Consider the following 23,460-nt stretch of genomic DNA (forward strand, 5'->3'; position numbering starts at 1 on the left):
AGTCATTTCCTAAATTCTTCATGTAATATAATACTTTCAAAACATAATTGGATATAATAGTGGTATAGGAAAAATGCAAGAAATTGATGATAATATTCTTTTGTAAATTAACAAAACAGAGGAATCTAAGCAATGAGAGAGGTGATCATCTGCTCTGATTGTTTCTTACTCATCTACAAGGCTGAATTGCATCATGTCAAACAGGTTTTTGCTTTACGTAAATACATGGTATCAGAATTTGGCATTGTTAATAGTCTGTTTTTAAGAAGATAAATCTGTCATTTAATATAGATTTAAATTTATGTTAAATTGATGAATCTTGTGGTTTTTTTCCTACACTTTGTAGAAATGAAGGCAATAGAAAAGAAAACGAAACTCCAAGAAGACGATCTCATTCTCCCAGTCCTAGACGTTCTAGGAGATCAAGCTCAAGTCACAGATTCCGTCGGTCCCGAAGCCCAATACGTTATATGTACAGACCAAGAAGTCGAAGTCCAAGAATTTGCCATCGTTTCGTTCCTAGATACAGATCCAGATCCCGTTCACCGTATCGAATGAGAAATCCATTTAGAGCTAGTCCAAAATGCTATCGATCAGTTAGCCCCGAAAGGACATCAAGGAGATCAGTGAGATCATCAGGTACACTTATGGTTGTGAATAATAAGTACTTATTTTGGCTAAATTTTTTTAGTTTTTTTGTTTGTTTGAATTTTTTATTTCTATCAAGCTTGAAATGGTGACTTATATACTACTGTCAAGATTTTTTTAAATGTTGACATTTTGAGGTATTTGGCTCAGCTCTTTTTAAAACTTTCAAGGTTTTTAAGAGATGGAATGTTCTACTTTATTAAATTTTAGAATTTCTATATGAAATCCAACCCACATCCCAACCTATTTCATTCTTCTTCCCTTTATTATGTATCAGAAGAAGTGTGGGAGACTGTATCTGTCCACCCAACATCAAACTTAAAAACCAAGGATATACAAACATCTTAGTTTGCTTTAGTAATTGATTATAGACTTGTCTTCGGTGAATTAATTTAAAACATTTTAAAAATTATTCATATTTTCAACCTGTGTCTTTGTATTGGTTTAGTGACCTTTCTGGAAATAGCTCTTATATAATTTTTTTCTGAGATCTTTGCAGAGGTCTGTGAGGTCTTTCCTTTTCCAACTACATGTCTTTGTGAAGCTGGATTTTTCTTTTAATATTTCAGCTGAAATAATGTATCCAGCAGATTGGATGCAGAAGCAGAAACGAGAATTCAGACTTTTTTTAAGCCCAACATTAGAGTGTTTGGAAAATATACAGTGGTGCTACTCATCTAACTAATTTTTGTTTTGAAATTAAAGTTTTTTATAAAAATATATTATTTATATTAACATAGGAGTTTATTATTATTAAATGAATTAATATTTTAAAAATTCTATTTTAGTTTCTTAAATGGTAAACATTGATAAATTGAACACAAACAAAAGCTCTTTGGAGTCCTCAAATTTTTTTTTTTTTTTTTTTTTTGGAGTCCTCAATTTTTAATAGTGTAAAGGGATACTGAAACCAAAAGTTTGAGTACCACTGGTATAAGAGAAGCTCACTGAATAAGGGATCTTCATGTTTTTATATCTTCACTTTTGAGTGAAGAATTAAAGAAGAATAATTTTGTGTGTGTGTGTTTGCCACCTGTTTGGCCTAACAATAGCTCAATGTGATAAATATTTGGACGGTTGAGAGATGATTCTTTTTTTTTTAATAATGTGGTGAGATGTTTCCTACCTTAAGTTCTTTTCAGTTGAAGTAGTATTTATGTTCTTTTTACCAGACAGAAAAAAAGCATTAGAAGATGTAGTACAACGGTCTGGGCATGGGTCAGAATTCAGTAAACAGAAACATCTTGAAGCAGTTGATAAAGGACACTCACCAGCACAAAAACTTAAAACTGTCAGTGGAGCAAAGCCATCAGTTAAATCTACGAGCTCTACAAAGAGTGATTCAAATATAGGACATTGTACTCGTTACAAATCAAAGAATCTTGAAGATGACACCTCACCAGAAAGTAAACAGGTGTCTGATAAAGCTGTTTCTCTACAACGTAAGGTCAGTAGTTCTTTGTTAGTGGAAGTGTGTGCATACATTTGTTAATATGACAAAGAGAAAACAAAGTTTTCAGAATTTTTAATTTTCATATTTCCAAAAGTTTGAAATCGTGACTTGTTATGTTGATATGGAATATTTATTGGTTTCTCTTCTGAATATAATAAAAGTCCAATAAAGTCCTGTAGATTACAAATCCTAGAGGTTTGGCATTTGATATATCAAAAGTGAGAACATTTTGACGGTTTGGTGTTTTTGGCTAACCACACAAACAGATCCTTGTGATAAGTTTTGCTCCCTGATTGGGGAAATGGATGTAATCAGCAGCATTAATGAGGTTTTATAATCTTTGTTAGTAAGTTATTAGTGAGTCTCTGCTGAGAATTGGTCATTTTTAATCTGTTTTATACTTTTTGCAGTACAGTTCATAAGTTAAATACTTCATTGTCCAGTGTAGAATACTAGTCTCTTTTCTGGATACTAACTTATTGGTGTATTTTGATGGTACTGCTTTATTGTATATGTTAATGAAATTACTATTATAGCAGATAATATATAAAGCATCCTGAGACTATCAGAGTAACTCCTGATAGGCCAGATTTTCAAATGTTTATTATATTGTAATAGTAACAAGTCTTCAAGTATTTAGGTATACATTGCTCTTAACATTGTCTTAACTTTCAACAACTACAGTTCCCTGCCCCAGAGAGCTTATATTTAGAAGGATAAACTTAAAATAATCAACCTGCAATTACAGGATTTTGAAGAGCATTAATTAGGAAGAAATGTTGAGTACAGGGAATTAATCTCAAAGAGGCTTAATTATTCTGTAACGTTCTTTCATTTTGTTTCTAGACTTCTAGATGGTGGCGGTGGAACTTTTAAAAAGTTTTTTCTTTTTGAGTCAATTTTTAACATAGGTGGCAAATTTGATAAAGTATATTTAAATTGTATGTAGCATAAATCTTTAAAAATATTATGCCTATCTAGATAACATTTTTAATTATTAGAACACAGAGTAAGTAAAGCTATAATTTCAGCTTCACTAGTGATGTGCCATGCAGATTCATATAGAAAAATACTCTTTAATAGTTTTGGACCATTTCATTTCATAGGTCTTGTTTGTTACAAAATGCTTCTAAACAGAAAAGAGCATCTGTGATTGGTTACCCATAAACTCTGACCACTGTTGGGTTTGAGTGGTAAAATGTAAAACATATTTCTTACTACTTTTCTTTGGCCTTTAAAATTTTTTCAAATATGCTAAAATATGTTGAAAAGACTGCTTAAAGAACTAAGATTAATGGTAGAAGAAATTATATTGGGAATTATTATAACTGTACTTTGTCACTTAATTTGGTTTAATTTTCTTTCATCCCAAAAAAAGCTTCGGAAAGATCAGTCTTCACATTATGGTCCCGTTCTTCTTATATCTGAATTACCAGAGGATGGCTGTACTGAAGAAGATATTAGAAAAATATTTCAACCATTTGGAAAAGTTAATGATGTCCTGATTGTTCCGTATAGAAAGGAAGTGAGTCATTTAGTCTGTTCTAAAATTCATACAAAGTCATTATTTTATAAAGACTGTTGTTGGATCTTATAGCTGCTTTTCCTGCATACACAATTGTTAATTGAGTTATGTAAATGTTTGGATTTGAATAAACAAGGTCCCTAAGTACTGCTTTATATCGTTTCAAACAGCACACTGTTCTTTTAGAAGAGCACACTTTTTCCGTGAAGGGCCAGATAATGTTTTAGGCGTCGCATGTTATAGGATTTCAACTATTCAACTCTGCTATACAACTCTGTTGTTGTACAAACACAGTCATAGATAATATATAAATGAATGAGCATGGCTGTGTTCAAAAAAATTATTTACAAAAACAGGTGGCAGGCCATAGTTTGCCATTCATTGCTTTAGCACACCAGTAAGGTCATATTAAAAAAATGATTTTATCTGTACAGTATTTTTTTACATATGAGTTGTATTCTTATAACTCACATAATAGGGTTCACCAGAACTACAAACCCTAGGTTAAGCAGAACGTAAAAAATTGTGAGGTAAGACAAAGGAACATAGTTGGTATTGTTTTCTTTGTTGCAAGAACCCTTAAAAAGGTCAGACTTAACAGCAGCTAGACCAGATCCTGCCTTCTCTTCGATTGTTCAGTGAGCCCTGCCTTCCCATTTCTTATTGTTCCATGATCCTGCCGTGGACCCATGCTTCCGTCTTACCTTGGTAATGGTATAGAAATTCTATAAGGTTAAATGTCCATTTCATGTGTGAAAACATCCTAAACATCAAATTACACTTTAGCAAAACAAAAAGGTGAAAGCAACCAGGACTGGAGGTAATTTCAGTTTTATATTCCACAAAGAAGTATTATATTAGGTCATACAGAGAAATTTAAGGTAGATTTTTGTGACTAAAAGTGGAATACATTTCATTTTAGGCTTACTTGGAAATGGAATTTAAAGAGGCAATTACTGCAGTCATGAAGTACATTGAAACAACACCACTTCTGATAAATGGGAAAAGTGTGAAAGTATGTGTTCCAGGAAAGAAAAAGTCACAGGTAAACTGAATTTAGTTCTTATGTGATTCATTGTTGATGAATTTTTTGTTTAAGTATGGCACATACTGAAAAAGGCATAAAACAAAAATGTTCACTCCACAGATTAGGTATAAATTCAAATACATTGAACTTAGCGACTTCTTTATACATACGTATATATATCACACTGTAAACAGTATTAAATGATAAGCAATAGACTAGGGGAAAATACTTAACAGAATTAGCAAAAGTCTGTGAAACCTCTACCTGAGTCACAAACTACAACACTGACAACATCCTGGAAGCCCCTTGTGTACTTCTTTTGAATACTTACTTCGGGGCAGAGGGGAGTGTGTAACCCCACCTTGGTTTCTAATACCGTACTTGAGTTTCGCCTGTTTTGAAGTTTCTATAAACAGAATCATAGTGTATATATTCTTCTGGGCCTTTTGCTTCCTTAGAAGTATCAACATTTATGAGTTTAGTCTTTGTAGATCATTTTCTTTGCTTTAGTTTATATATCCATAGATAATGTCTATAGAAGTACTTAAAAATATCCAGTAAGTTTTGCTTTGTGTATATGTGTTCTTTTTATTTTATTTTCTTATTTACTGAAGAATGCCTGCTTTGGAGCACACATTTTTCAATCACTAATTTGATTTAGAGATCAAACCATGTTAGTACCTTATAGATTTTCCTTATTCTTTTAAGGTTATATGTGGTGTTACTTCCTATGAATATACCACAGTTATTTCACCAGTTCCTTATGGATTGCTATTTAGGTTATTTCTAGTTGACTATGAATTGCTATAAATAGGACTTTAGTTAACTTCCTTGTATATGGCTTTCACAGGCCTTTCTTAATGCATTTATGATAGTGTTTTTTAAGGTGATATCTACAGTGGAATTGCTGGGTTATAAGGTATACAGTAATAAATAATATTAGATTGCCTGTTAAATAACTAATAATTTATAGTCTGATAATTTATGTGAGTCAGTGTTTCTCTGTTATCAATGACATCTTAATATTTGCAGTTTTAAAATCCAGTATGTAAAAAATGGTATCTAGTTTTGATGATCATCTTTAGTTTTGATTTGGGTTGTTTTTTCTTTTTTGTGTGTGTATCTATTGTAGTTTTTGGGTTTGCTGTTCCCATGAGGTTTTGATATAGCAGTCTATATATGTACAAGGTTGTTTTAAGTTGCTGGTCTCTTTCCCACATGAGAAGTTCCTTTAGCATTTGTTGCAAAGCTGGTCTGGCGGTGCCGAATTCTCTTAGCTTTTGTTTGTCTGTTAAGCTTTTGATTTCTCCATCAAATCTGAATGAGAGCCTTGCTGGGTAGAGTGTTCTTGGTTATAGGTTCTTCCCTTTCATCACTTTAAATATATCATGCCACTCCCTTCTGGCCTGCAGAGTTTCTGCAGAGAAATCATCTGATAATCTTATGGGTGTTCCCTTGTATGTTATTTGTCGCTTTTCCCTTGTTGTTTTAATAATTTTTCTTTGTCTTTAATTTTTGTCCATTTGATTACTATTTGTCTCAGCTTTCCTCCTTGGGTTTATCCTGCCTGGGACTATCTGCACTTCCTGGACTTGGGTGACTGTTTCCTTTCCCACGTTAGGGAATTTTTCAGCTATGATCTCTTCAAACATTTTCTCAGGTCCTTTCTCTCTCTCTTCTCCTGCTGGGACCCCTATAATGTGAATGTTGGTGCATTTAATGTTGTCCCAGAGGTCTCTTAGACTATCTTCATTTCTTTTTATTCTTTATTCTGTTCTGCGGCAGCGATTTCCACCGTTCTTTCTTTCAGGTCATTTATGCGTTCTTCTGCCACTGATTCCTTCTAGTGTATTTTTAATTTCAGTTATTGTGTTGTTCATCTCTGTTTGTTTGTTCTTTAGTTCTTCTAGGTCTTTGTTAAACATTTCTGGCATCTTCTTGATCCTTGCCTCCATTCTTTTCTGAGATCTTGGATCATCTTCACTATCATTATTCTGAATTCTTTTTCTAGTAGGTTGGCTATCTCCACTTCATTTAGTTGTTCTTCTGGGGTTTCATCTTGTTCCTTCATCTGGGACATATTCCTCTTCCGTCTCATTTTTTCTAACTTTCTGTGATTGCGGTTTCCGTTCTGCAGGCTGCAGGATTGTAGTTCTTGCTTCTGCTGTCCTCTGGTGGATGAGGCTATCTAAGAGGTTTGTGCAGGGTTTCTGATGGGAGGGGCTGGTTCCTGCCTAGTGGTAGGTAGAGCTGGGTCTTGTCTCTCTGTTGGGCAGGGCTGTGCTCAGGGAGACTTGTCTACTGATGGGTGGGGCTGTGTTCTCGCACTGTTGGTTGTTTGGCCTGAGGCGACCCAGCACTGGAGCCTACAGGATGTTTGGTGGAGCTAATGGCGGCCTCTGGGAGGGCTCATGCCAGTGTGTACTTCCCAGAATTGCTGCTGCCAGAGTCTTTGTCCCCGCAGTGAGCCACAGCTGCCCCCTGCCTTCGCAGGAGATCCTCTAATACTAGGCAGGTAGGTTTGGCCCAGTCTTTTATAGAGTCACTGCTTTTTTCCCCTGGGTCCTGGTGTACACATGACTTTGTGTGCACCCTCCAAGAGTGGAGTTTCTGCTTCCCCCAGCCCTGTGGAATTCCTGTGATCAAACCCTGCTGGCCGTCAAAGCCAGTTTCTCTGGGGACTCCTCCTCCTGTTGCTGGACCCCCAGGCTGGGAAGCCTGACATGGGGCTCAGATTCCAGTTAGTGGGTCTCCCACCCAGTGGGTATGGGATTTGATTTTATCGCGATTGCACCCCTCCTGCCCCCTCGTTGTGGCTTCTTCTCTGTCTCTGAATGTCGGGTATCTTTTTTGGTAGGTTCCAGCGTTTTTTTGACGATGGTTGTTCAGAAGTTAGCTATGAACAAAGTGGTGCATGTATCTTTTTGAATTACAGTTTTATCTGGATATATGCCCAGGAGTGGGAGTGCTGGATCATATGGTAATTCTATTTTTAGTTTTCTGAGGAACCTCCATACTGTTTTCCACAGTGGCTGCACCAAATTGCATTCCCACCAACAGTATAGGAAGGTTCCCTTTTCTCCACACCCTCTCCAGCATTTGTTATTTGTAGACTTTTTAATGATGGCCATTCTGACCGGTGTGAGGTGGTACCTCATTGTAGTTTTGATTTGCATTTCTCTAATAATTAGCAGTGTTGAGTATCTTTTCATGTGCCTATTGGCCATTTGTATGTCATCTTTGGAGAAATGTCTATTTAGGTCTTCTGCCCATTTTTCAGTTAGTTTTTTTGTTGTTGAGCTGTTTGTATATTTTAGAAATGAAGCCCTTGTCGGTCGAATCATTTGCAAATATTTTCTCCTATTCTGTAGGTTGTCTTTTCATTTTGTTTCTGGTTTCCTTTGCTGTGGAAAAGCTTGTAAGTTTGATTAGGTCCCATTTGTTTATTTTTGTTTTTATTCTGTTGCCTTTGGAGACTGACCTAAGAAACATTGGTATGACTTATGTCAGAGAATGTTTTGTCTGTGCTCTCTTCTAGGAGTTTTATGGTGTCACGTCTTATGTTTAAGTCTTTAAGCCATTTGAGTTTATTTTTGTCCACGGTGTGAGGGTGTATTCTAACTTCATTGATTTACATGCAGCTGTCCAACTTCCCCAACACCACTTGCTGAAGAGACTGTCTTTTTCCCATTGTATATTCTTGCCTCCTTTGTTGAAGATTAATTGACTGTAGGTGTGTGGGTTTATTTCTGGGCTCTCTATTCTGTTCCATTGATCCATATGCCTGTTTTTGTACCAGTACCACACTGTTTTGATTACTGTAGCTTTGTAGTATTGTCTGAGTCTGGGAGAGTTATGCCTCCTGCTTTCTTTTTTTTCCTCAGGATTGCTCTGGCAATTCTGGCTCTTTTATGGTTCCATATAAATTTTTGGATTATTTGTTCTAGTTCTGTGAAAAATGTTATGGACAGTTTGATAGGGATTGCATTAAATCTGTAGATTGCTTTGGGTAGTATTGCCACTTTAACAGTATTAATTCTTCCATTCCAAGAGCATGGTATATCTTTCCATTTCTTTGAATCCTCTTTTATTTCCTTTATTAATGTTTTATGGTTCTCAGCGTATGTGTTTCACCTCCTTGGTCAGGTTTATTACCAGGTATTTTATTTTTTGTGTGCGATTTTAAAAAAGTATTGTTTTTTTACATTCCTTTTCTGATATTTCATTGTTAGTGTAAAGGAATGCAACCGATTTCTGAATGTTAATCTTGTATCTTGCTACTTTGCTGAATTCACTTATTAGATCTAGTAGTTTTTGTGTAGAGTCCTTAGGGTTTTCTATATATAGTATGTCATCTGCATGTAGTGACAATTTTACCTCTTCCCTTCCAATTCAGATACATTTTATTTCTTTTTCTAGTCCGATTGCTGTGGCTAGGACTTCCAATATGATGTTGAAGAGAGAGTGAGAGTGGGCATCCTTGTCTTGTTCCAGATTTAGCAGGAAGGCTTTCAGCTTTTCACTGCTGAGCATTATATTGTCTGTGGGTTTGTCATAAATGGCTTTTATTATGTTGAGATATGTTCCCTCTATTCCCACTTCGGTAAGAGTTTTTATCATGAATGGATGTTGAATTTTGTCAAATGCTTTTTCTGCATCTATTGAGATGATCATGTGGTTTTTGACTTTTCTTTTGTTAATGTGGTGTACTGCATTGATTGATTTGCATATGGTGAACCATCCTTGTGAACCTGGGATGAATCCCACTTGGTTGTTGCGTATGATCTTTTTTATGTGTTGTTGGATTTGGTTTCCTAATATTTTGTTGAGAATTTTTACATCTATATTCATCAAAGATATTGGCCTGTAATTTTCTTTTTTGGTGGTGTCTTTGTCTGCTTTTGGTATCAGGGTGATGGTGGCTTCTTAGAATGTCTTTGGGAATGTTCCCTCCTCTTCAGTCTTTTGGAAGAGTTTGAGAAGAATTGGTGTAAGTTCCTTACATGTTTGGTAGAATTCACCTGTGAAGCCATCTTGTCCTGGACTTTTGTTTGTAGGCAGTTTTTTTGTTACAGATTCTATTTCAGTTTTAGTGGTCTGTCTGTTCAAATTATCTGTTTCTTCTTGATTCAGTTTTGGTGGGCTGTATGTTTCTAGAAAGTTGTCCATTTCTTCTTAGGTTGTCAAATGTGTTGGCATATAATTGTTCATAGTATTCTCTTATGGTTTTTTGTATTTATGCGGTATCAGTTGAGATTTCGCCTTTTTTATTTCTTTTTTTGTTTATTTGGGTTCTCGCTCTTTTCTTTTTGGTGAGCCTGGCCAGAGGTTTGTCAATTTTGTTTACCCTTTCAGAGAACCAGCTCTTTTTTTTGTTGGTTTTTTTTTTTTAATCTCTGTTTTATTTATTTACTCCCTGATCTTTATTATTTCCTTCCTTCTGCTGACTTTAGGTTTTGTTTCTTGTTCTTTTTCTAATGCTGTCAGGTGGTAGGTTAGGTTGTTTACTTCAGATTTTTCTTGTTTTTGATGAAGGCCTGTATCGATATGAACTTCCCTCTAAGAACTGCTTTTGCTGTGTCCCATAGATTTTATATGGTTGTGTTTTCATTGTTGTTTGTCTCAAGGCATTTTTTAATTTCCATTTTGATTTCCTTGTTGACTGATTGGTTTTTTACTAGAGTGTTATTTAGTCTCCACATAATAGTTTTTTTCTCATTTCTTTTCCTGTGGTTGATTTCTAGTTTCATGCCATTGTGGTCAGAGAAGATGCTTGAAATAATTTCCATACTCTTAAATTCGTTGAGGTTAGTTTTGTGACCTAGGATGTGGTCAATCCTAGAGAATGTTCCATGTGCACTTGAAAGGAATATATATTCTGGTTATTTTGGATGTAGTGTCCTGAAAATATCAATTAAGTCTAACTGTTCTATTGTATCATTTAGCACCTTTGTTGCCTTATTGATTCTCTGTCTTGAAGATCTGTCCATTGATGCGAGTGGGTGTTAAAGTCTCCTAGTATTATTGTATTCCTATTGATTTCTCCCTTTATGTCTGTTAGTATTTGTTTTATGTATTTGGGTGCTTCTGTATTAGGTCCATATATGTTGATAAGTGTAAAATCCTCTTCCTGTATTGATCCTTTTATCATTATATAAGTGTCCTTTATCTTTCTTTCTAGACTTTGCTCTAAAGTCTATTTTGTCTGATATGAGTATCGCAACTCCCGCTTTCTTGTCATTTCCGTTTGCATGAAATATCTTTTTTCATCCTCTCACTTTCAATCTATGTGTGTCTTTTGCCCTAAGGTGGGTCTCTCGAAGGCAGCATATTGTAGGCTCTTGTTTTTTTGTCCAGTCTGCCACTCTGTGTCTTTTGATCAGAGCATTCAGTCCACTGACATTTAAGGTAATTATTGATGCATATGTATTTATTGCCATTACAAACCGTGTTTTTCAGTTGATACTCTGTTTCTTTCTTTTTCTTTTTGTTTTTCTTTTTGTGGTTTGATGATTTCCTTTTATTTTATGCATGTGTTCTCTTCTTTTAGGTTTTTGTGAATCTATTGTATGTTTTTAATTTGTGGTTGCCCTGTTTTTCAAGTGTGTTAACCCCCTCCTATGTCTGCTTGCTTTAGACTGATAGTCAGATAGGCTCAAACACCTTGTAAAAAAAAGAAATCTGCATTTTCTTACTCTCCTTCCCCACATTTTATGATTTTGATGTCCCTTTTTACATCTTGATGTTTATCCTTTTGCTGTTCCTTGTGTTTATCATTGCTTTCACAAATAGGGTGTTTTGTTTTGTTTTTTTCTTTTTGATCTGTATACTTGCTAATTTAAGTGATTTACCTTCCAATTGTGATTTCCTCCCTCCTATTTCTTCTTGCCTCTTTTCCATTTAGAGATGACCTTTCAATATTCCTTTAGGATAGGTTTAGTATTGCTATATTCTTTTAGTTTTTGCTTGTCTGAGAAATTCTTTATTTCTCCTCCTATTCTAAATGATAGTCTTGCTGGGTAGAGTATTTTAGGTTGCAGATTTTTCTCTTTCAAGACTTCGAATATATTTTGCCACTCCTTTCTGGCCTGCAGTGTTTCTGAGAGAAATCAGCTCATAGCCTTATGGGGGTTCCCTTGTAATGAACTCTTTGTTTTTCTCTTGCTGCCTTTAGACTCCTCTCTTTAACTTTTGCCACTTTTATTACGGCTTGGAGTAGGTCTCTGTGGGTTCATATTGTTTGGGACCCTCTGTGTTTCCTGTATCTGGATATCTGTTTCCTTCTTTAAGTTTGGGAAATTTTCAGCCATAATTTCTTCAAATACATTTGCAGTTCCCTTTCTCTTTCTTCTCCTCCTGGAATCCCTATCGTGTGTAGATTGACCCACTTTATGTTATCCCATAGGTCTTGTATATTGCTTTCATTCTTTTTCATTTGGCTTTCTGTCTGCTGTTTGGTTGTGTAATTTCTGTTAGTCTTTTTTCCAGGTCACTTATTCTTTAATTCTGCATTATTCATTCTGCTGTTCATTGCCTTGAGCTCAGCTTTTGTCTTGGCAAATGAAGTTTCTAATTTTTCTTGCCTCCTCCTTATAGTTTCATTCCTTTTCACAGTAATCTGCATTTCTGTCAATAGCCTGTCTTAACTCTTTCAATATTTTCATTACCTCCTTTTTGAACTTGGTATCTATTAGACTGAAGAGGTCTGTTTCATTGTTGGTTCCTTCAGGGGAATTTTCTTGGTCTTTTAACTGAGAGTGTTTCCTCTGCTTCTTCATTTTGCTTATGTATCTCTTAGTTTGTGAGTTTAGGGGAAACAATTATCTACTGTCGTCTTGGAGGGCTATTTATAAGTGGGAGTGTCCCTGTGTAGCTGGTGTGGGTTTAATGTTTTTTTGGCATGAGGGCTGTTTTTGGTTTGGATGCTTGCTGTCTCTTTCCTTAGCATGTGCTGGCTGTTATCCCCTTGATAGGGGTTGCGCAGGTGCACAGCTCCTGCAAGCTCCCAGGAAGGCAGGGACAGCAGTTTGCTCCCGGTTGTAGGTCACTCCACAGTGGCGGTGGTGGTTTGCACACCCCTGGGGAGGTGGGGGCAGTGGTTGGCACTGGGTCGTGAGACCCTCAGCAGCAACGGCAGGCCATGCACGCTCCCAGGGCAGTTGACCCCGATTGTGGGACCCTTGGCAGTGGTGGGCTGTGCAGGCGCCTGGGAAGGTGGGGGCAGTGACCTGCACCCACTCACAGGGCCCTTGGCATCAGCAGTGGCTCACACCCGCCCCTGGAGCTTGTGTAGGCAGTGTCCTGCCGCCTGCGAGTGCACAGAGAAAGAAGCTCCTATGGTGGGCCAGCCTCCTCCTCATGTACCCCCCACCAACAGTGGTGCCTTGCCTCTCTGGTGGGCCCAGGCTTCTTCCTGGACTTCCTCAGTTGTGATGCACTACACCGTAGCCCCCTCAGGGCTGTCTTCACTCAACCAACCCCAGTCCTCTCCCCAGAGTCTGACCTCTGAAGCCCGAGCCTCAGTACCTAGCCCCCACCCATCCCAGCAGGTGAGCAGACAAGCGTCTCGGGCTGGGGAGTGCCGGTCGGCATGAGCCTCTGTGCAGGTCTCTCCCCACTTTGCACTCCACACACCTGTTGCTGTGCTTTCCTCTGAAGCCTCCCCTCTGGCCTGGCTGATCTCCTCGCCAGCGAGGGGACTTCCCAGTGTGTGGAAACCTTTTCTCTTTCAGAGCTCCCTCCCAGAGGCACAGGTCCTGTCCCGATTTCCTTTCTTTCTTTCTTTTTTAAAAATTTTTATTTATTTATTTATTTGTTTGTTTATTTATTTATTTGTGGCTGCATTGGGTCTTTGTTGCTGTGTGCGGGCTTTGTCTAGTGGCGGCGAGCGGGGGCTACTCTTCATTGCAGTACACGGGCTTCTCATTGCGGTGGCTTCTCTTGTTGCAGAGCATGGGCTCTAGGCGCGCAGGCTTCAGTAGTTGTGGCACACGGGCTTAGTTGCTCCGCGGCATGTGGGATCTTCCTGGACCAGGGCTTGAACCCTTGTCCCCTGCATTGGCAGGCAGATTCTTCCTTTCTTTCTTTTCTTTTTTCGTTTGCCCTACCCAGTTACATGGAGATTTTCTTGCCCTTCTGGAAGTCAGAGGTCTTATGTCAGTGTTCAGTAGATGTTCTGTGAGAGCTGTTCCACATGTAGATGTATTTTTGATGTACCTGTGGGAATTCCACGTCTTACTCCTCCACCATTTGATCCCATCTGGTATCTAGTTTTAAGTTGCATTTTCCTGATTATTACTGAACTTCAACATCTTTTAATATAATTACTGGCTATTTCTATTACTTGTTGTGTATATTTTCTCACATTGTTCTGTTAGGTTATTTGTCTTTTAAAAAAATTTCATCTGAAGGTGTTCATCATCCTAGACACTAACTTTGTATTATACAGAAGTATTTTCTTTTAGACTATTGCTTGTATGTATACATATATAAAGTTTTAAGTAATTTCAGTGTACTCAAGTTTATTGCTTTTTTCCTCTTAATGGCTTTTGCTTTCTTTCATCTTGTTTTAGAAGACCTTTGTACCAGTGCCAAAAAGATATGCTTTCATTATTTTTTAAATCTGTGATTTGTGCTATAATGTGTGAATAGTATCAATATTATTTCCCAAATGGGTAACCAATTAACTGAACACCATTTATGCCTGATTGTCTTTCCTCATTGATTTGGAAAGCTGTCTTTTTGTGTATAAATTATCCTATACACACAGATCTGTTTCAGTCTGTTTATTTTTGTACAAGTACTGTATGGTTTCAATTATTATAACAACTATAACTTTACAATATTTGCCTAGTTTTCTAATAGAATCCTTTTTCTTTGTTCTTGATTTAAATTTATTTGGGTTAATCTTAAACATTTACTCCTCAGTATTTGTTTTAGAATTAGTTTAAGTTCTCTGAACAATCTTATTGAGAGTTTAATTGATACTATATTGAATTTGTATTGATGTCTTTACAATACTAAATCTTTTGTCAAAAACGTGGTTTATCTCTCCATTTATTTAGGTTTCGTTTAGTGTCCCTCAGCAAGTTTTACATGTTTTTAAAATAAATTTATTTATTTATTTATTTTTGGCTGCGTTGGGTCTTCATTGCTGTGCGTGGGCTTTCTCTAGTTGTGGCGAGCAGTGGCTACTCTTCGTTGTGGTGCGCGGGCTTCTCCTTGCAGTGGCTTCTCTTGTTGCAGAGCATGGGCTCTGTGTGCGTGGTCTTCAGTAGCTGTGACACGAGGGCTCAGTAGTTGTGGCTCGTGGGTTCTAGAGGGCAGGCTCGGTAGTTGTGGTGCACAGGCTTAGTTGCTCCACGGCATGTGGGATCTTCCTGGATCAGGGCTCGAACCTGTGTCCCCTGCATTGGCAGGCGGGTTCTTAACCACTGCACCACAAGGGAAGTCCCACACTGTTTTCCATAACATTCTTTTGTAATGTTTCCATAGCGTACATTTTGGAGGAAGTGTTAAATTTAACTTTTATTTATATTTATTTGTATACATCATAAATATTATTTCAATTGCTATTAGAGAAAAGAGTTTTTTTTTTTTTTAAACATCTTTATTGAAGTATAATTGCTTTACAATGGTGTGTTAGTTTCTGCTTTATAACAAAGTGAATCAGTTGTACATATACATATGTTCCCATATCTCTTCCCTCTTGCATCTCCCTCCCTCCCACCCTCCCCATCCCACCCCTCTAGGTGGTCACAAAGCACCGAGCTGATCTCCCTGTGCTATGTGGCTGCTTCCCACTAGCTATCTATTGTACATCTGGTAGTGTATATATGTCCATGACACTCTCTCACCCTGTCACATCTCACCCTTCCCCCTCCCCATATCCTCAAGTCCATTCTCTAGTAGGTCTGTGTCTTTATTCCCGTCTTGCCACTAGGTTCTTCATGGCTTTTTTTTTTTCTTTTTTCCCTTAGATTCCATATATATGTGTTAGCATACTGTATTTGTTTTTCTCTTTCTGACTTACTTCACTCTGTATGACAGACTCTAACTCCATCCACCTCATTACAAATACCTCCATTTCGTTTCTTTTTATGACTGAGTAATATTCCATTGTATATATGTGCCACATCTTCTTTATCCATTCATCCAATGATGGACACTTAGGTTGCTTCCAGGTCCTGGCTATTGTAAATAGAGCTGCAATGAACATTTTGGTACATGACTCTTTTTGAACTATGGTTTTCTCAGGGTATATGCCCAGTAGTGGGATTGCTGGGTCGTATGGTAGTTCTATTTGTAGTTTTTAAAGGAACCTCCATACTGTTCTCCATAGTGGCTGTATCAATTTACATTCCCACCAACAGTGCAAGAGTGTTCCCTTTTCTCCACACCCTCTCCAGCATTTATTGTTTCTACATTTTTTGATGATGGCCAATCTGACCGGTGTGAGATGATATCTCATTGTAGTTTTGATTTGCATTTCTCTAATGATTAATGATGTTGAGCATTCTTTCATGTGTCTGTTGGCCATCTGTATATCTTCTTTGGAGAAATGTCTATTTAGGTCTTCTGCCCATTTTTGGATTGGGTTGTTCATTTTTATGTTATTGAGCTGCATGAGCTGCTTGTAAATCTTGGAGATTAATCCTTTGTCAGTTGCTTCATTTGCAAATATTTTCTCCCATTCTGAGGGTTGTCTTTTGGTCTTGTTTATGGTTTCCTTTGCTGTGCAAAAGCTTTTAAGTTTCATTAGGTCCCATTTGTTTATTTGTGTTTTTATTTCCATTTCTCTAGGAGCTGGGTCAAAAAGAATCTTGCTGGGATTTATGTCATAGAGTGTTCTGCCTATGTTTTCCTCTAAGAGTTTGATAGTGTCTGGCCTTACACTTAGGTCTTTAATCCATTTTGAGTTTATTTTTGTGTATGGTGTCAGGGAGTGTTCTAATTTCATACTTTTACATGTATCTGTCCAATTTTCCCAGCACCACTTATTGAAGAGGCTGTCTTTTCTCCACTGTATATGCTTGCCTCCTTTATCAAAGATAAGGTGACCATATGTGCGTGGGTTTATCTCTGGGCTTTCTATCCTGTTCCATTGATCTATATTTCTGTTTTTGTGCCAGTACCAAACTGTCTTGATTACTGTAGCTTTGTAATATAGTCTGAAGTCAGGAGGCCTGATTCCTCCAGCTCCATTTTTCGTTCTCAAGATTGCTTTGGCTATTCGGGGTCTTTTGTGTTTCCATACAAATTGTGAAATTTTTTGTTCTAGTTCTGTGAAAAATGCCAGTGGTAGTTTGATAGGGATTGCATTGAATCTGTAGATTGCTTTGGGTAGTAGAGTCATTTTCACAATGTTGATTCTTCCAATCCAAGAACATGGTGTATCTCTCCATCTATTTGTATCATCATTAATTTTTTTCATCAGTGTCTTATAATTTTCTGCATACAGGTCTTTTGTCTCCTTAGGTAGGTTTATTCCTAGATATTTTATTCTTTTTGTTGCAGTGGTAAACGGGAGCGTTTTCTTAATTTCACTTTCAGATTTTTCGTCATTAGTGTATAGAAATGCAAGAGATTTCTGTGCATTAATTTTGTATCCTGCTACTTTACCAAATTCATTGATTAGCTCTAGTAGTTTTCTGGTAGCATCTTTAGGATTCTCTATGTATAGTATCATGTCATCTGCAAACAGTGACAGCTTTACTTCTTCTTTTCCGATTTGGATTCCTTTTATTTCTTTTTCTTCTCTGATTGCTGTGGCTAACACTTCCAAAACTATGTTGAATAATAGTGGTGAGAGTGGGCAACCTTGTCTTGTTCCTGATCTTAGTGGAAATGGTTTCAGTTTTTCACCATTGAGGACAATATTGGCTGTGGGTTTGTCATATATGGCCTTTATTATGTTGAGGTAAGTTCCCTCTATGCCTACTTTCTGCAGGGCTTTTATCATAAATGGGTGTTGAATTTTGTCAAAAGCTTTCTCTGCATCTATTGAGATGATCATATGGTTTTTCTCCTTCAATTTGTTAATATGGTGTATCACGTTGATTGATTTGCGTATATTGAAGAATCCTTGCATTCCTGGAATAAACCCCACTTGATCATGGTGTATGATCTTTTTAATGTGCTGTTGGATTCTGTTTGCTAGTATTTTGTTGAGGATTTTTGCATCTATGTTCATCAGTGATATTGGCCTGTAGTTTTTTGGTGTGTGACATCTTTGTCTGGTTTTGGTATCGGGGTGATGGTGGCCTCGTAGAATGAGTTGGGGAGTGTTCCTCCCTCTGCAATATTTTGGAAGAGTTTGAGAAGGATAGGTGTTAGCTCTTCTCTAAATGTTTGATAGAATTCGCCTGTGAAGCCATCTGGTCCTGGGCTTTTGTGTGTTGGAAGATTTTTAATCACAGTTTCAATTTCAGTGCTTGTGATTGGTCTGTTCATATTTTCTATTTCTTCCTGGTTCAGTCTCGGCAGGTTGTGCATTTCTAAGAATCTGTCCATTTCTTCCAGGTTGTCCATTTTATTGGCATAGAGTTGCTTGTAGTAATCTCTCATGATCGTTTGTATTTCTGCAGTGTCAGTGGTTACTTCTCCTTTTTCATTTCTAATTCTATTGATTTGAGTCTTCTCCCTTTTTCTCTTGATGAGTCTGGCTAATGGTTTATCAATTTTGTTTATCTTCTCAAAGAACCAGCTTTCAGTTTCATTGATTTTTGCTGTTGTTTCCTTCATTTCTTTTTCATTTATTTGTGATCTGATCTTTATGATCTCTTTCCTTCTGCTAGCTTTGGGGTTTTTTTGTTCTTCTTTCTCTAATTGCTTCAGGTGCAAGGTTAGGTTGTTTATTCGAGATGTTTCCTGTTTCTTGAGGTAGGCTTGTATTGCTATAAACTTCCCTCTTAGCACTGCTTTTGCTGCGTCCCATAGGTTTTGGGTCGTCGTGTCTCCATTGTCATTTGTTTCTAGGTATTTTTTGATTTCCCCTTTGATTTCTTCAGTGATCCCTTCGTTATTAAGTAGTGTATTGTGTAGCCTCCATGTGTTTGTATTTTTTACAGATCTTTTCCTGTAATTGATATCTAGTCTCATAGCGTTGTGGTCGGAAAAGATACTTGATACGATTTCAATTTTCCTAAATTTACCAAGGCTTGATTTGTGACCCAAGATACGATCTATCCTGGAGAATGTTCCATGAGCACTTGAGAAAAATGTGTATTCTGTTGTTTTCGGGTGGAATGTCCTATAAATATCAATTAAGTCCATCTTGTTTAATGTATCATTTAAAGCTTGTGTTTCCTTATTTATTTTCATTTTGGATGATCTGTCCATTGGTGAAAGTGGGGTGTTAAAGTCCCCTACTATGATTGTGTTGCTGTCGATTTCCCCTTTTATGGTTGTTAGCATTTGCCTTATGTACTGAGGTGCTCCTATGTTGGGTGCATAAATATTTACAATTGTTATACCTTCTTCTTGGATCGATCCCTTGACCATTATATAGTGTCCTTCTTTGTCTCTTGTAATAGTCTTTATTTTAAAGTCTATTTTGTCTGATATGAGAATTGCTACTCCAGCTTTCTTTTGATTTCCATTTGCATGGAATATCTTTTTCCATCCCCTCACTTTCAGTCTGTATGTGTCTCTAGGTCTGAAGTGGGTCTCTTGTAGACAGCATATATATGGGTCTTGTTTTTGTATCCATTCAGCCAGTCTGTGTCTTTTGGTGGGAGCATTTAATCCATTTACATTGAAGGTAATTATCGATATGTATGTTCCTATTCCCATTTTCTTAAATGTTTTGGGTTTGTTATTGTAGGTGTTTTCCTTCTCTTGTGTTTCTTGCCTAGAGAAGTTCCTTTAGCATTTGTTGTAAAGCTGGTTTGGTGGTGCTGAACTCTCTCAGCTTTTGCTTGTCTGTAAAGGTTTTAGTTTCTCCATCAAATCTGAATGAGATCCTTGCTGGGTAGAGTAACCTTGGTTGTAGGTTTTTCTCCTTCATCACTTTAAGTATATCCTGCCACTCCCTTCTGGCTTGCAGAGTTTCTGCTGAAAGATCAGCTGTTAACCTGATGGGGATTCCCTTGTGTGTTATTTGTTGTTTTTCCCTTGCTGCTTTTAATATGTTTTCTTTATATTTAATTTTTGATAGTTTGATTAATATGTGTCTTGGCGTGTTTCTCCTTGGATTTATCCTGTATGGGACTCTCTGTGCTTCCAGGACTTGATTAACTATTTCCTTTCCCATATTAGGGAAGTTTTCAACTATAATCTCTTCAAATATTTTCTCAGTCCCTTTCTTTTTCTCTTCTTCTTCTGGGACCCCTATAATTCGAATGTTGGTGCGTTTAATGTTGTCCCAGAGGTCTCTGAGACTGTCCTCAGTTTTTTTCATTCTTTTTTCTTTATCCTGCTCTGCAGTAGTTATTTCCACCGTTTTATCTTCCAGGTCACTTATCCGTTCTTCTGCCTCAGTTATTCTGCTATTGATCCCATCTAGAGTATTTTTAATTTCATTTATTGTGCTTTTCATCGTTGCTTGGTTCCTCTTTAGTTCTTCTACGTCCTTGTTAAATGTTTCTTGCATTTTGTCTATTCTATTTCCAAGATTTTGGATCATCCTTACTATCATTATTCTGAATTCTTTTTCAGGTAGACTACCTATTTCCTCTTCATTTGTTAGGTCTGGTGTGTTTTAACCCTGCTCCTTCATCTGCTGTGTGTGTTTCTGTCGTCTCATTTTGCTTATCTTACTGTGTTTGGGGTCTCCTTTTCACAGGCTGCAGGTTCGTAGTTCCCATTGTTTTTGGTATCTGTCTCCAGTGGCTAAGATTGGTTCAGTGGGTTGTGTAGGCTTCCTGGTGGAGGGAACTAGTGCCTGTGTTCTGGTGGATGAGGCTGGATCTTGTCTTTCTGGTGGGCACATCCACGTCTGGTGGTGTACTTTGGGGTGTCTGTGTCCTTATTATGATTTTAGGCAGCCTCTCTGCTAATGGATGGGGCTGTGTTCCTGTTTTGCTAGTTGTTTGGCATAGGGTGTCCAGCACTGTAGCTTGCTGGTCGTTGAGTGAAGCTGGGTCTTGATGTTGAGATGGAGATCTCTGAGAGATTTTTGTCGTTTGGTATTACGTGGAGCTGGGAGGTCTCTTGTGGACCAGTGTCCTGAAGTTGGCTCTCCCACCTCAGAGGCACAGCCCTGATGCCTGGCTGGAGCACCAAGAGCCTTTCATCCACACGGCTTTTTCTCTTCCTTTGTGCTTAGTCTAGTCTCACGTGCTCATAGGGTGTCGTGTGCAGAGGCCTTGGCCCAGGCACCTCAGACCAGAGTTCCCAGTGCGAAACGGCTGCGGTGACGCCTCAGCTCCGGACGGTGTGCAGAAGCGCTGCCCACCGCACTCAACTCAAAATGGCGGCAGCAGGCCAGGTGCAGAGACGCTGCGCCTGGCACTGCGCTCCGGAGCCTGAGCAGCACCGAGAAAAGAGTTTTTATTTATTTTTTTCCTCTTATGTTTTCTGGTTAGTTACTACTAGAGTAACCCATTGTCCTAGTTTACTAACACCTGCTATATACGTGCCCATTCCATTGTCCCATTGTCCTGATTTGAATAATGAATTACATGGTGACCCTAGTTATTACCAACTTAGAATTTCTTTCGTTTTCAATTAACAGAAAACTTCACCAGTGTTTTATTAAACAAATACGAGGTTTATTTATCTCATAACAGGAAATCTGCAGGCAGGCGGTCCATGGCTGGTGCAGCAGCTCCATACTGTCTTCAGGAACCCAGCCTTTTTGGTTTTCTCCTCCACTATCGTTAGCGTGTACCTTTCATTCTTGTTTGTAAGATGGTTGCTGTACCTTCTGGTATTGTTTCTGTCTTCCAAGCAGAAAGAAAGGAATAAAAATCAAGAGCAGAATGGATTTTTATCCCCCCCCAACCCCTCCAGGAAGAACGAGTTCCCCAGCAACTGTAACCTACATTTGATTTACCAGAACTGTGACACATGGCCATGTCTAGTGGCAGAGGAGAATAAGGGGAATCAAGAATTGAATGCATAATTTAAACATTTAAACTTTATTCTGTAGACAGTTAAATGTTACTCAAGGTTTTCAGCAGTGCTATGACATAATGAAATGGATGGATTAGAAAGATTCATCAGGACGTGATCTGCAGAATGAATTAGTTGGGCAAATGACTCTGAAGGCAAAGAAAGCTTAGCAAATTGATTAAAGGAAAGAAGAGAAAAGATCACTGATCCAGTTAGAGTGCTCATCTAGCCAACCAGACTATTATAATAATAGTAACGGTTTGGGGTAAATTAGTAACCTTGAGAATAGAAAGGAGAAATAGCTTATACCAGTGACTCTCAAGCAAGACTGGCTGATCATTAAATTTGGAGAACTGAGGAGATCAGTCTTCTTTAATTCTAAAACATTTAATCTGGGAAAATGGGTGACTAAGGATACATTTAGGGTATTAGAGTATTTCAAACAGTATTTAAAAAATTCTCTTGGATGACTTATTGATAAGTTTGGTAAGGCAGCAGTGTAAGTCAGATAGCCCAATCATATTTATTTATTTATTTATTTTTGGCTGCTTTGGGTCTTTGTTGCTGTGCATGTGCTTTCTCTAGTTGTGGAGAGCAGGGGCTACTCTTAGTCACAGTGCGTGGATTTCTCATTGCAGTGGCTTCTCTTTGTTGCAGAGTACGGGCTCTAGGCGTGCAGGCTTCAGTAGTTGTGGCTTGCAGGCTCAGTAGTTGTGGCTCGCGGGCTGTAGAGCACAGGCTCGGTAGTTGCGGTGCACAGGCTTACTTGCTCTGCAGCATGTGGGATCTTCCCCAAACAAGGCTCAAACCGGTGTCCCCTGCATTGGCAGGCGGATTCTTAACCACTGCGCCATCAGGGAAGTCTCCATATTTTACTGTTTTGATTTTCATAGTCATGAATGGGCTAAGTATCAGCACTAGAAACTAGAAAACATGCCATCTACCTGTCAAAAACGTTGATGTTCTTCAATTAAATATGGTTTGGATGGTGCTGAAATGAAGCCTTAGAACGCTAACTCCTGACTTCTCTGTTGTGACTGACCAGAGGGGATCCCCAACAGAACTCTGGTTATGGCTTCTTCAGATTAGAAGTATATGGGACAGTCTTTCTGTCCTGTTATCACAGGGGAAGACATTAAGTTTTCCTAATAGAGCAAGCCCAAAATAGGCTTGAAACTCAAACTAGAAAAGAAAGGACAGCCCTAAAGGTTTCTTGATCCACATCTTAATTTTGGCATGAATAGTCAAAACTACAACGAAACTTTTCTGCCCGCGTTTGATATTTCATGTTAGGATAGCCTTGGACTCTGGCTGTGATTCATAGCACATTCTCTTCATTTTGCTACTTCTTGGAGTCAATAATGAAATGCTAGAGAAAAGGTTAAAATTTTCTACATCCTTGTATTTAAGCCTGAAAGATTAAAATATGGGTCTGCACAACTCTGCCAAACTCAGTTACCTTGTCTTTAATCATAAGCCAGCATAGACCTCAGTCCTTAACAATGATTCTTAACCAATCTCCTGAAAGCAAGCATTCTTCTTTTCCAGAGAAATGGACACATGTTGATACTCAAAATTTTCCTTAAAGGAACAGGAGCCCTTGATAAAAAAGTAGAATCAGACTTTCCAACCAACAGAACCCTTGTAATTGTAAAATAGTGCTGCAGGTCAACCCTTTGCAAAAACAAGACAAACAAGACTTAAGAAATTTTAATTTACTGTTTTCAGCAAGATTCATGGGGACATTACATC

The 23,460-nt window shown here is 37.9% G+C and overlaps 1 protein-coding gene across 4 annotated transcripts in view; it reads left to right on the top strand.

Annotated features, from left to right (window-relative positions):
- ZNF638 (zinc finger protein 638) overlaps positions 1-23,460 on the top strand; it is a 76,827-nt gene that overhangs the window by 12,434 nt on the left and 40,933 nt on the right. For all 4 annotated transcript variants that reach the window (XM_061210568.1, XM_061210566.1, XM_061210565.1 and 1 more), the window contains 4 exons: positions 347-639; positions 1,821-2,095; positions 3,480-3,626; positions 4,549-4,671. In XM_061210568.1, the coding sequence (XP_061066551.1) occupies positions 347-639; positions 1,821-2,095; positions 3,480-3,626; positions 4,549-4,671 (838 nt within the window). The remainder of the gene's footprint in view (positions 1-346; positions 640-1,820; positions 2,096-3,479; positions 3,627-4,548; positions 4,672-23,460) is intronic.

The sequence above is a fragment of the Eubalaena glacialis genome, chromosome 14 (genome assembly GCF_028564815.1).
Source record: "Eubalaena glacialis isolate mEubGla1 chromosome 14, mEubGla1.1.hap2.+ XY, whole genome shotgun sequence".
NCBI lineage: Eukaryota > Metazoa > Chordata > Mammalia > Artiodactyla > Balaenidae > Eubalaena > Eubalaena glacialis.